Genomic DNA, 12649 nt, shown 5'->3' with positions numbered 1-12649 from the left:
CTCTCATTGTACATTATGTCTCAAAAATTTTTTCTACTAATTCTTTCACAACTTTTTTTTGTGCCTGTTCTGGGATTCCATTTATACGCATGTTATTTCTCTTGATGGTGTCCCACATTATTATTCAGTTTTCTTCTTTTCCCATCCTTTTTGATTCTACCTTTTTGTTCTAGCAGGTCAGTGGTGAAAATTCTATCTTCTGTTTCACTGGTTCTGTGTTCCATCTCTTCAACTCTGGTTTTGTGTCCCTCCATCTTTTTTACAGAGTCTGAAACATTGGTGTTCATATTTTCGATTGTGGGGTTTTTTTGTTTTTCCAGAGCCTCTAATGCCTCCATTTTTATCTGCATTGTTTTAGGTTGTTTTTTTAAGGTCCTCCTATTTTTTTGCTTGCAGTGTCTTATAATTTTTCAAGTTTGTCTTTCATTCACGGAAAATATTTAACCATTGTTCTTTTAAGTTTTGTGTCAGAAAGTCCATTAGACTTTTTGGCTTGAGAAAATCCATTGATACTGTGTCACTTTGGGGGGGGGGGTGACATCTTGCTTTAGGATTATTTAGTGTGTGCTGTAGCCTGCCTCTTACGTGACAGTGCTATGGTAGAGGTTTTTCATGCCTGAAGCAATAACAGTTTTTCAATCTGAAGTCACTGCTCCAAGAAGAGGGTGGGGTAGCTACCCTGCCTGGGTTTTTCTCAGAACTTCTGACTCAAGGGTAGATTTTCTTTAGTTCAGGAGAGAAAAGGCCTGTGAAAGTAGCCTCTTCTGTTTGGCAGGTACTGTAGCTAGGCAAGTCTAAGGTACTCCAGGCTAAAGGTAGTTAATTGACTGGACATGAGGAGACACACACAGGCAGGCCTGCATGATGACCTGAATAGAAAACCAGGAAAGCTTGGTTTTAACCTCAAGAACAGGATGTGCTTCCCCAATTGATCTCCAACTGTCTCGTTCCCATGTGCTTGAGTTTTAGGTGTCCTACGTGTTCTAACTCGAGATTGGAAATGCCAGTTAGACTGATGGTCTTCTGGGCTATTGGATGTACAAAAGATTTCAAAAAGGGAAAGAAGTGAACTGCTTATCTAAGCAAGAGGGAATCAATAGCTTGACATTCACTTTTTCCTGTACAAGACAATATTCTGAGTCCTCTTTTCCCAATAAAATATCACAGTATGTATCCTCAGGAGGGCTTCTGGCTTCTTTAGATGTGACACTGGAAATAATCAAAGTAAAAGTTGACAGATATTGAGTGCTTCATGTGCACTGAATGCTACAGTTAGACTTTACAAATGCTACTTTGCCTAGGACCACTACAGACCAATGATGCAGGTACTGACATTTCAAGGGAGGGTTGGGAACACATGGTTGAGGATAGGTAGGGGTAAAACCACAGGGCTACACAGTTTGGTAGGTGGGGGGGGCAAGAAAAGAGTAAGAATCTGGGTAAAAAGACAGGTTAATGATGGGCAAGGTTCAATGTGATTGAGTTTATGAAAAATGATGCATGAGAATGATTATACGAAACACAGAGGGCAGGACTAAGTGTGAAACTCAATGTATAACAAACTTTGCAAATAAGCCAATTAAAAAAAAACAACTAAGTAAATAATAAGAGAAGATAGGATTGTTTTAGCATGAGAATAAAATAAGAGAAAACTTCCGAGCAAAATAGGAAAGTGCTTTTCTGTCATAAATTTCTGCACATTTGTTGCTGTTGTTATGGTGCCATCGAGTCATTTGCGACTCATAGCGACCCTATGTACAACACCCCTAAACCCTGCTCTATCCTGTGCCGATCACATTGCCTCTGACACACCCATCCTGATTACCCCAGTCACTGAATCAATCCACCTCATAGAGGGTCTTCCCCTCCTGCGCTGTCCCTCCACTCTACCCAGCATGATGTCCCTCTCCAAAGACCTGTCTCTCCTTGCATCATGTCCAAAATATGTCAGACGAAGCTCCAGAATCTTTGCCTCCAAGTAGGAGCCTGGTTTAACCCTCTCTAGGATGAATCTGTTTGTTTTCATGGCAGTCCATGGTACATTCAATACTCTTCTCCAGCACCACAGCTCAAAGGTGTCAGTTCTCCTTCTGTCCGCACATTTACTAACATTTTTTTTGAAGGGAGATCATGACTTCTACCTGCTTTATATGTAAATTAAGGCAAATCTCTTAGATTCTGAGGGTCAATTCCAGATCACTGACATAAAAAAAGTTGCATGAATTTTTCATTATTAAGTGGATATAGAATTTATATTTAAACTATAATGTAACCTTATTGCATCTACAATAACTTATGAAAAGGTTTGGAATATTATGAGAATCACTGAAATGTGACATGTAGATAATGGTGCTGAGATTTGTCCAAAGGAAGCTTTCCATAGACCTTCAATTTATAAACAATGTAATATCTACAGAGTGTGATAAATAAAGCTAATCTGTATGAATTTTTAAAAATTATTCTTTTACCATTTATTAAATGTGTCTTCTATTTTTCCTAGCCAAATTCAGCAGTAGGGAGATGTATAAGAACTTTAGTTGCACTAATGTTAATAGTTTCTGGTACAAACTTGGTTTCTTAACAGGGTCTGAAGGACAGTCTTTACCCCATTTTTCCCCAGTGGGCACAAGGGGGAACTAGACACACATGTCCACAGAGAACCTGGAGACAGACAACTGGCTAGGGACCAACCTCTTAGGCTTTCTCCTTTTTTTCCCCCGACTCAATTTCCACGATGCTGAGAAAAGGTATGTTGAACAAAATGTTCTCATTTATCCTTGATATTTTCACATCATTTCACCATGAAAATTGGTGCTAACTCCCCAGGAGGAGAAGCATCACCCAAAGTACAAGGAGGGAGGAGAGTTGTTGCTCTAGAGTCTCCCTCGGACATCACTCTCTTTACAGTGACCTCAGGTGAGGACAGCCGTTGGTCCCCTCCTCCTGGTTTGAATGACCTATTGGATGGTTACCAGTGACACAGCAATAAGTCCTCAATTTCCTGTTCATTTCATTATTTCTGCTTCTTTTCTTTCATCCCTTCTATCACTGCAGGCATGGGATAAATATAGTAGGGATTTTAAGGATAGTGTAGAACCGGGCACTGATTGATCTTTTGTCATAGAGTCCCTGTGAACTGGAGTTGATTTGATGGTAGCCAACAACAAGAGCATGGCCTCTATAGGAGCCCTGGCTGTTCAATGTGTTACTGATGCTCAAAAGTTGGTCTGAATCATGTGCAATATGTTACTGACGCTCAAAAGCTGATACTGGGCTGATGCTCAAGGGTTGGTCTGAACCATCAGCTACTACTCTGTTGGATAAGATGGGGCAGTCTGCTCTTTTAAAGATTTACAATCTAGTACAAACTTACAGCCAATGTACATATCCAGTCTATCCTACAGGGTAACCATAAATGGGAACTGATTCTACTGCAGTCATTTTACTCGGTATTTATTACTTGTGATTGAAACATTGGAATGATTATCAAAAGGTCTGTTGTTCAAACACAGACAGTATTCCACAGGAGTAGTTAACAACAACAAAAACAACAACATTATGGTTTGGAGGTCTTTCTGGTCTCCCGGCATGCAGTTCATTGGTTCCAGGATAGACTCTTTCCCAGAGTGTCAGTTGGGAACCCAGTGAAGATGTGGGCCCCCAGAGGAGGTGCAGCCAAGAGCAGAAAGGAGACTCACGCATCTTGACTGACAGACTCCCACATTCCCCATTAACACCAACAGCATAAAATAGTGTATTTAGATTGTTTATTTATAGCAATGGGCTCTAAGAATACCCATGATTGTAGGGAAAATGATTGAAAGGCTCTATCTCATTTCCCTTGGCATGATGGATCCATCTGTCTCAAGGGAATTTTACATTTGGCAATTGTGTCAATAGAATGGGTATATTTCCATAGATGTGCGGGTATTTTTCCAGGGCATATAGGAAGCCACCTAGGATTGTGCTCGCTTGAGAAGTTCCAAAATTGAAGGAATGAGCTGGGGAGAGAATGACAGAATTTCATGAATGCTTGGGCAGCAATCGTAGACCTTCGTTGCACGCCATTCTCTTGTGCGTTTTGACCACTATTGCATCCAGCGTGCAGGGACTGCAATAGGACTTCTGTTGGTGCCTCACACAGGCCCCCATTCCAGGGTCCTTCAGCTGCTCACAATGTTGATTTCTACTGACTCTTTCCTTAGGGGAAGAATCTTCATGGCATAATCTTCACTGGGGATCCTATGCCCCATCCCCAAATTATTTCTACCACCACCACCATCCCCCAACACCCCCGTCAGGGTGATGTACTGTGATCGCTTATGTGTTGCTATGATTGTTGGAGGTTGGCCACTGGGACAGGCATACTTCCAACATACTGAAGACTCAATCCAGGCCATGACCATCACAATAACCCAATAAGGTAAGTCACACAAAAGTTCTGGGAGTTTCACTGATGTAAATCCTCTACCCTTCACTATTTATTATAGGTGAATGTAAAGAAAAGTTTGGCATTGTAACAAATTTGGTTTCTCTGAACCCATAATCAGTATATGTGGAAGCTCCAATATGTGTAGAAGCTGTACAGTGAATCAGAAAGACTGAGAAAGACTTGATGCCTTTGAACAGTGTGTTGTCCAAGAATACTGAATATCCCCATGGACAGACAAAAGAAGGAACAAATCTTTCTAGGAAGAAGTGCCTTCTTAGTGCCCCTTAGAAGAAAGGAAGGTGGAGCTCTGTCTGGGATATTTTGGGCATGTTATCAGGAGGGACCAATGTTCACAACAGGAAATCATGATTAGAAAAGTGGACAATTTCAATGAGCTGTGTTGTCACAGTGAGAGCAACAATGGACTTAAGCAGTGAGAGGGTGTGAGGATGGTGAGAGACCTGGCATTGATTGGTCCTTGTGAGTGTAGGGTTTTAATACGAGAGCAGACCAGAGTGTTCAACAACACAGCACTCCACTGTGCCCCTCTGTGCTGTGCAAAGCCCCTGTTCCTCCCACCTTCGTTTGTGCAGGTGTACATGCATACTTCACAGTCTCCCCTGCACCTATCACACAAGATCCCTGCCTCACTTTGTCTAGAATGTACAGTCCATCCCCATGTGCCATTCTTCCCTCAGTCATCACTTACAAGACGTGCTGAAGCATCCATCTGTTGCATTCTGCCAGTGGAGGATATTCACAAGCCAGTGGGGTTTGTAAAATTCATGGAATCCAGCAGCTCCACAGAACATGACTGAAAAAAAAAGAGAGAGAGTGAGAGAGAAAGGATCCTTCTGCTTGGCCTGCACCCTAGGTAGATCTCCTCCACCAAAGTCCATCACCTGCCTCTTCCACTAGGGTCCTGTCAGCTCAGAAGATGACACATGAAAAACTAGCTGAAAGAATCACCCATGGCTCCACCCTCACCACAGAGGCTCTTGCATTTGGGCTCTGCCTCTTCTTTATGGCCTAGGTTAAGGATGTTCAAGGACTGGTGACAGTAAAGTCATCTAAAAACCATGGGGCAGTACTATTTGTTAGATGGAGGGAGAGGGAGAAGAAAATGGGAAAGATACGGCAGGAATCTGAAAAGACAATGTATTGGGGGGCATTGTTCCATGGTGAATGTTTTCACAAAACACAATGATTGCAAATGATTGTACGAAGCACTATGAAAAGGAAGGACTGTGTAAAACACAATGTGTATGAATTTTGTACCATATCAATTTTAAAAAAATAAAAATGGTTCATGGGACATACTAATATCGAATACTTCTTACAATATCAAATATTTTAATGAGCTATAGAAATGGTCTTTGAAAAAAAAATGTAAAAAAAAACAAAACAAAAAGAAAAGAGAAAAGAAAAAAGAAATGGCCTTTGGAAGTATAGTCTTAAAAGCCTGTATTTTAAAAACAATATTTAAACAGAAACAACATTTGAAAATATCATTTCCCTGATTTGGCCATTTTACCAATTTGGAAAACCTAAGACTTCCCGTCCAATCACATCTCAGGTTTTTCAGTCTGCCTCTGTTCTGTTAGTCTGTCCAGTGTTCAATAACTGGGACAGTTTTGGGAGGCAGGAAACAATCCTCTTAGTGATGGCTGATAAAATATGGAACACATTCAGTTATCTTGGAATTTCAAGAGTCCATTTTTACTACAGTAAAACCTATGAAATGCAAATTTGTGATATAAGGCCTTTCACAAAATGGAAAAAAAAATGTTTTACATTACATCAATTGGTAGAAAGGCAGTAAAATTTAACCCTGTGGAAGTTGGCAAACTGTTCGGCCTGCAAACCAAAGCTAGTTTCCACTGGATAACTCAATCACATGTGATACTGAAAAATATTTTTCTCAAATAAGTGTTTCTCTTTATTTGGAATTTAAATCCAACTGGAAATCTGGTCTTTTCACTTGCTAAAAAGGAAAATTGCACACACACACACACACACACACATTTGTACACACATTACACTGCATGTGTGCAGAGCATATTTCTGACTGTGTCCGCATGCATGCACACATATATGCCTATCTGTGGTTCTACACATTCACGTGTACATGCATGTGTCTTGAATGCTTGTACACATGTGATGTCATGACATGCCAGCATGTGTAGACACTCATTTCTCAAACATGGAGACTCTGCTACTTTGAGTGAGAAGTGAGGGACTTACTGCTTTCCAGAAAATCACTGCGGAAGGAACTGTGGTACTTAAAGCTTTCAATTTGCGCATTCATGTCCATCAGGTTGGAACAGACTCGGTTCAGGTAGTCTTGGGTGTGTTCGAACATCCCATTTGTGCATCCAATCTGGAGGACAAACACCCAGAGACAAGGCAGTCAGCACCAACGGCAGACAAAGGCTACCACCGCTCCTGGGAAGGACCTGCATTCTCAGGCAGTGGGCCATGGGGCTGAACCAAGGCAAGCCTTCACCCTACAGGATTTATCTGTATCTCCACTCCCACCTTGTTGGACTTTGTCATTCTCGAACTTCTCTGAGTGAGAGAGAAGAGAGTTCAGCTGCTGACCCCACCGTGCCCTACACACTTGATCTTGGCCAGCTCAGTATTCTGAGTCAGGGACAGCACATCTCCAGTGATGCCAGGAGGACAGGACTTGAGAAGCATCTTTACAAAGTTCTATCGTCCCCTGTCATCAGCCCTGATGAGCTGTTAAAGAAGCATTATGCTTACACTGAAAAAATGATGAAATTATTGAAACTTCAATCCTTAGCTACTGTCAATCGATCTCATTCAAAGTACTCATATTTTCTTTCTGTTCTTCTATTTCACTAAGCACAGCATCCATTTCCAGGAGCTAACTCATCTTGATCCCATCACCATAGGACATGAGACGAGCCTTGGCTTCTCAGAAGTAAGCAGATTCTCGCGAGACTTTTGGTCACTTCCTTAACTGCATCATTGAGGATGCTTACAACATAGTGCCTTGTACCTGTTTGTTCTCCCATACACCTTGGCCATCTCACACTTACCATTTTGGAGGAAAGGAAGAACAGCAGCTGCTGAATTTTCAGGTCATGTAAGTTGGCAGGCGTGGTCATCAATTGCCTGCAAACGTCTGAGTACGTACAAGACTCGCTGTTACCTCTATTAGGGAAAAAAATGCTGCGTGTCATTAGAAAGGAAATGGAAGTCATGGAGCTGCCCATCCATGTCTACAACTCCTCTGTGTATGATGATATGCTAGTAACTACCCTCCTCAGGTCCCTCCCATCAAGTTGATTCTGATGAAACAATTCTATAGGAGAGAAATTCTACAAAGTCTTAAAACTTGTGAAGTCATTTATGGGAGCTGACTGTCTCATTTCTCTTGTCCTGAGAAGCTTCTGGGTTTGGAGCACGTATATTTCACTAAAGGTGTTGCTTTGGGAAGAGTGCTCTAGTTAAAGTGGGTGAGGATGGAATGGAGATCACTCAGGGCATTGGAAGGTGTGCATGAGTGGTGAGGTTGGGCCATAAAGAATACAGTGGTGTGGACTGAAGAGGTGGGCATTGTGTTGAGTCATGAATGAGCTGAAAAGGGCCAGAACACAGGTAGGAGGTAGAAGTGTCTGATTCCTGGGCAACTGGACGGAGTTTTACATGGGCATTTGGATTCAGATTTGGGGACCATCCGAAACCAAGAAGAGTGCTTTCGAATCTGTAGGGAATAGGGTTAGTCAGTTGAACCCACCTGTTATTCAGTAGAGTTGCCAAGCATGACTCGCTGGAATCTTCCTTCATCGGTTCTAGGGGTGTTAATTCTATGGGGATCACTGTGTCTTTAATAAGAGGCGAAGGTTGAAGAATCTTCCAGAAATCTGCCCGGGTTAACACTTCAAAAACTGAAAGAGAAAATTCATCGTGTGCTGGACAGGAAAGACCTTGGGATAACTATACAGTGACTGAGGAGTAAAATATACATCCAGTCAAAGGGCTTCTTTAATAATAGATACAGGCCTCAGGAAGAAAGCTGCATGGGGTTAAGCTGCAGCTCTCAATTGTTTTCAACGTAAGTGTGCACCAACTAATTCACCTTCGCTCTAGGTTCTGAGATTGAGATGTAATTAAATTAATGCCCCACATCAAGCTGACCATGAACCCTTCCACAAGCCTGCGTAACTTCAAGTCATTCCTTTGGGGATTCCTTTGGCACAAGTCATTTTACAAACACATTAAAAAAAAACTATTTAAAAAGAATCATGAATAGAGCGTAAGCTGGCTTTTGACTTTTCATGTTTTGTGTGTTACCAAATCAATGTCAACTCAATAAAAGCCTGTAGGGCTAAGAAAAATGGTCCTGAATCATCTTCCAAAGATCATCTTTACTGTAACAGATAACCTGCCCTTTTAACCCTGATTTGAGTTCTCCAACTTAGAGTTGGCATTTGAGCAATAAAATATAGCACCACCAGGTCTCTTGGCTTAGATAAAATGGATAGCAACACATGGAACCTTGAGAAAATTTACAAATACCATGGACTGCTAGGAAAACAAACAGATTCATCCTGGGAAGGGTTAAACCGGGTGGCTCCTTGGAGGCAAGGATTCTGAGGCTCCGTCTAACATACTTTGGACATGTTTTGAGGAGAGACCGGTCCTTGGAGAAGGACATCATGTTTGGGAGGCTGGAGGGACAGGGCCTCTATGAGGTGGATTGATTCAGTGACTGGGATAATCGGGATGGGAGTGTCTGAGACAGTGCAATTGGCACAGGACAGAGCAGAGTTTAGGGCTGTTGTATATAGAGTTGCTATGAGTCGCAAGCGACTCAATGGCACATAACAACAACAAAAACTTGACTTCTTAGATTTCAGAATCTGTGGGTGTTGCTAAGGTTAATATAAGTGGATTCTAATAAAAACTTTGAGATTCCAATTCCCAAGTTGCCACAGAATACAGGCTTTGCAATCTTCTAACATATCAACCATTGACAATGCTGTCAACGACAGTTCTCCTCCGCTACCCATGGAGTCACCTGAGCTGAGGTTAATGCATTTGGACCATGTCAGCCCTTAATACATCCTAGTATCAGTGTTATAGATTGACCCTTATACAGTAACCCCACGCTAACAAGAACAGACACTTGAGTAGTTTAGGGATCAAAGAACATTCTAGCAAGATGTTAGTCACTGAAGTAGAAGCGGTTCAATTATCATCTAGATCTTCCACACTCTGGTATAAACAACTATTCTATGGTGAAGACCACAACAAGGGAGCTAATAGCTTGGAGTAAGCTGACATCCACTCCTTCACTATTGTGAAGGTTAATGACACAGTGTGATCAATAGAGAAAAAGACTGACGTTGTCAACTAACTCATTTTCCTTCACTCCACAACCAACATGCAAATATCACTCTAGAAACCAAAAGACATGGTGGACTTGGCAATGTGCGGTCAAGGACACTGTGATTACCATGGACTGCCCACACAACAAGCCAACTGCTCTTAGAGGAAGTGCAAACATGTCCTCAGAGGCACAAGACAAGTCAAGGTTCAGATCTGGTGTTCATCGGGTCACTAGGAGTCTTGACTTCCTGATTCCTAACAACAAATACATGGGAGGGAGGGACCTTCTAACCTAGAGTCAAGTTTGAGTGAAACAACACTTAATCTGCAGTTAGGCTTGTCTAGGATGGTAGGTGGTTCTGACCATCCCATGCCTCAGAGGAGGCTGTAACACACTGCATTACTATGTGGGTACTTACTGCCTAGGTTGCCAGATAAAGCCACGGACGAGTAAGAAATGGATTTGTTGACAAGCTCCTCCAGCTTTATGGAGAACATCTTCATCTTTTTACTTATTGGCTCCATTGCTGGGTTCATGGCCCATAGCTCCATAACACCTTTGACATACGCTAGGAGGAAACACAATGAGTTCATTCTTCCATGTGTGCAGGAGAAATATATAGTTGTAACACTTACAGCATTTGCTTCAATTGCATCTCCCTCTAAAATGTACATGTACGTCCGATCTCACAGTTCCTCTCTCTGTGACCATTAGTGGTTGTAATACCCTCCCTCAAAATATATTGTTTTAAATCCTAAACTTTACTTTGATTACAAGTCCATTTGGAAATAAATTCCCTATGCCATATAAATGAGCATTTTTACAGGATGCTTCTTCAGTCAATCTCCTTTGAAAGAGAAAAGAAATTAAACAAGCAAATGAATCTCCAGCTATAAGGAAAGAGAGAGGCTCGGTAACAGCATGAACACCTGGGAGTCACACAGCAAAACTTGAAATAGCCAACAGTCAAAGTTAAATCAGCTCACAGTTTGGTGCTTCTTTCCTGCTTCACCCTAGTCCGTGCTGGTAGATGGGGGTGCAGAGGTAAGCCTGGGGGCTCTCTGGAAGTAAGCCTGGTTTACGAGGGTTACAGTGAGAAATGTGAGGAGACCACATAGTTGTGAAGTCAAGGTGTGGCTCCAGGGAGCGAAGCTGATTTGTCCTGTAACCCAACCTCCTGTGGAACCCTGAGTTTCCAAGTGTGAGAAAACTCTGCCACCATCAGAGGTGATGGGTGGTTTGGGAAATCCACTGCCCAGATCCCAGCTGATGGCAGGGACACCACGTCATCTTGTGTCTTCCAAAGCACAACAAGCACTATTCTGTTCTCTCAGCACCACCATGAAAATTTCACTGGAAGCAGAGGAAGCTCCGGTTGGAAATCAGTCTTGAAGGTCACTAGTCTCTGGACTGCATCCTGCCATGAGATTGGTCACCCTATAAATGCCCACGAAATGTCACACTCGGCTCCCTGCTTTGTCAGTATCATGGTGGCAGAAAAAGCACAAAGGATCTATAACTATGAAAATAGCAACATATTGTTGAATTGAAGTCCTAAGTCTAAAACATAGTCTGTAAGCATCCCTCCCATGTCCAAGACACTCAGGAGAAACGAGTCACCCATTTGCTCCTTTCCATGGCCTGAGCAGACTACTCATCTACCTGATGGTAGCTGGACTCCTGGGGTTCACAGTCGATCAGAGTAGAGCATGAGTGTGACCCCACTCACCTTGCAGAATTCGGAGAGTCGTCATGACATCACTAAAGAGATTCTCCTTCTCCAGGCAGGTGGCGGTTGCATTCAGGGAGGATAGGATCACATCTGCCAGAAGGACTTTGTCTTTTTCATCATGTGTTGCAATATCGTGCAACACGGAGTGTGATGATGTTGGCTGCTGCAGAGACGAGATCAGCAGCAGAAGCGAGAGCAGCATCCCAAGGACAGACATGGTTCATTCTGCTCTCACATGAACGAGCACTTTTATACCCAACTTCTGGGTCAGAAGGGCTCTCCCCCCTCCACTCAGCCCCTCCTTCTTCTCCTCCTCCTTAGAGATCAGATAAGAGATAAGACTCACATGTCTGGGCTGACTGGAAACATGACAACTCCACAGAGACTTCTGGGAAGGACAAGTGCGGTGAATTACCTTGTGCCCTACTAAGAAACGGAAACTCTGTGAACTGTGCTCAGGCCTTTCGTTCATAGGGTCGCTATGAATCGTCTACAACTCTACGGACCCTAACAAAAACAACAACAACATAGAGAGAGCTACATTGGCCAGTGGACAGGAAGATAGGCCCCAGGTGGGTGATTTAATCAACAGCCCTCAGGCCTAGGCCTGGTTCGAATGTTATTTTTGTCAAACATTCTAAGTGGTATAGCACTGGTCTGTGCATTGCTGAACAGAGGTAACTCATGGTTGCTGTGATGCTAAACACTATGACAGCATGTGCAAAAGGTGATAGTGATTACCCAGGGTGGACAGGGTTTCGTGGAGCTTCCCCAGTAAAACAAGCTTGGAAGCAGGACTGGCATTGACTTTTGAAATGGCTTGCCTTCGGAAACTCTATGGACAGTTCTCACTCAGGCCTTTAATTCAAAGGGTCGCTATGAGTCATCTATGACAAGACGGCGCACATTGTCTGGGATTCCATCCTTCCATTTCCACATGTTAATTCAACTTCCAACATCTTAGGATGAGGGAGCAAGCTCTAGCGCCCTAGTGTTAAGCATCTGTGCTCCAGCCAAAAGTATGCAGTTCCAAATCAACCACTGCTCTGCAGGAGGATTAATAATCTCCTCCCCTGTGATTACTGCCTCTAAGACTCAAGGGTATAGGGCAACCACCACCACC

The 12649-nt window shown here is 42.7% G+C and overlaps 1 protein-coding gene across 1 annotated transcript; it reads right to left on the bottom strand.

Moving 5' to 3' along the window:
• Window positions 1-5133: 5133 nt before the first annotated feature.
• LOC102873445 (UPF0764 protein C16orf89-like) lies at window positions 5134-11743 on the bottom strand. Its single transcript, XM_006896642.1, has 6 exons — window positions 11524-11743; window positions 10213-10362; window positions 8199-8349; window positions 7498-7612; window positions 6677-6812; window positions 5134-5246 (listed from the first exon to the last, which is right to left on the bottom strand). Exons 1-6 carry the CDS (start codon window positions 11741-11743, stop codon window positions 5134-5136), a joined length of 885 nt encoding a protein of 294 aa, XP_006896704.1.
• Between the last annotated feature and the right edge of the window lie 906 nt (window positions 11744-12649).

This window comes from Elephantulus edwardii, unplaced genomic scaffold (genome assembly GCF_000299155.1).
Source record: "Elephantulus edwardii isolate Elephantulus edwardi_28Jun2011 unplaced genomic scaffold, EleEdw1.0 scaffold00186, whole genome shotgun sequence".
Classification (NCBI taxonomy): Eukaryota; Metazoa; Chordata; class Mammalia; order Macroscelidea; family Macroscelididae; genus Elephantulus; species Elephantulus edwardii.
Note: the sequence above shows the minus strand (reverse complement) of the source record. Positions and strands in the feature narration are given on the sequence as shown.

Coding starts and splice junctions, on each gene's coding strand:
- LOC102873445 (XM_006896642.1), bottom strand. CDS start 11,743: ATGTCTGTCCTTGGGATGCTGCTCTCGCTTCTGCTGCTGATCTCGTCT. Junction 10,363..11,523: donor GACTCTCCGAATTCTGCAAG/GTGAGTGGGGTC, acceptor GTTTCCTCCTAG/CGTATGTCAAAGGTGTTATG. Junction 8,350..10,212: donor TTTATCTGGCAACCTAGGCA/GTAAGTACCCAC, acceptor TTTCTCTTTCAG/TTTTTGAAGTGTTAACCCGG.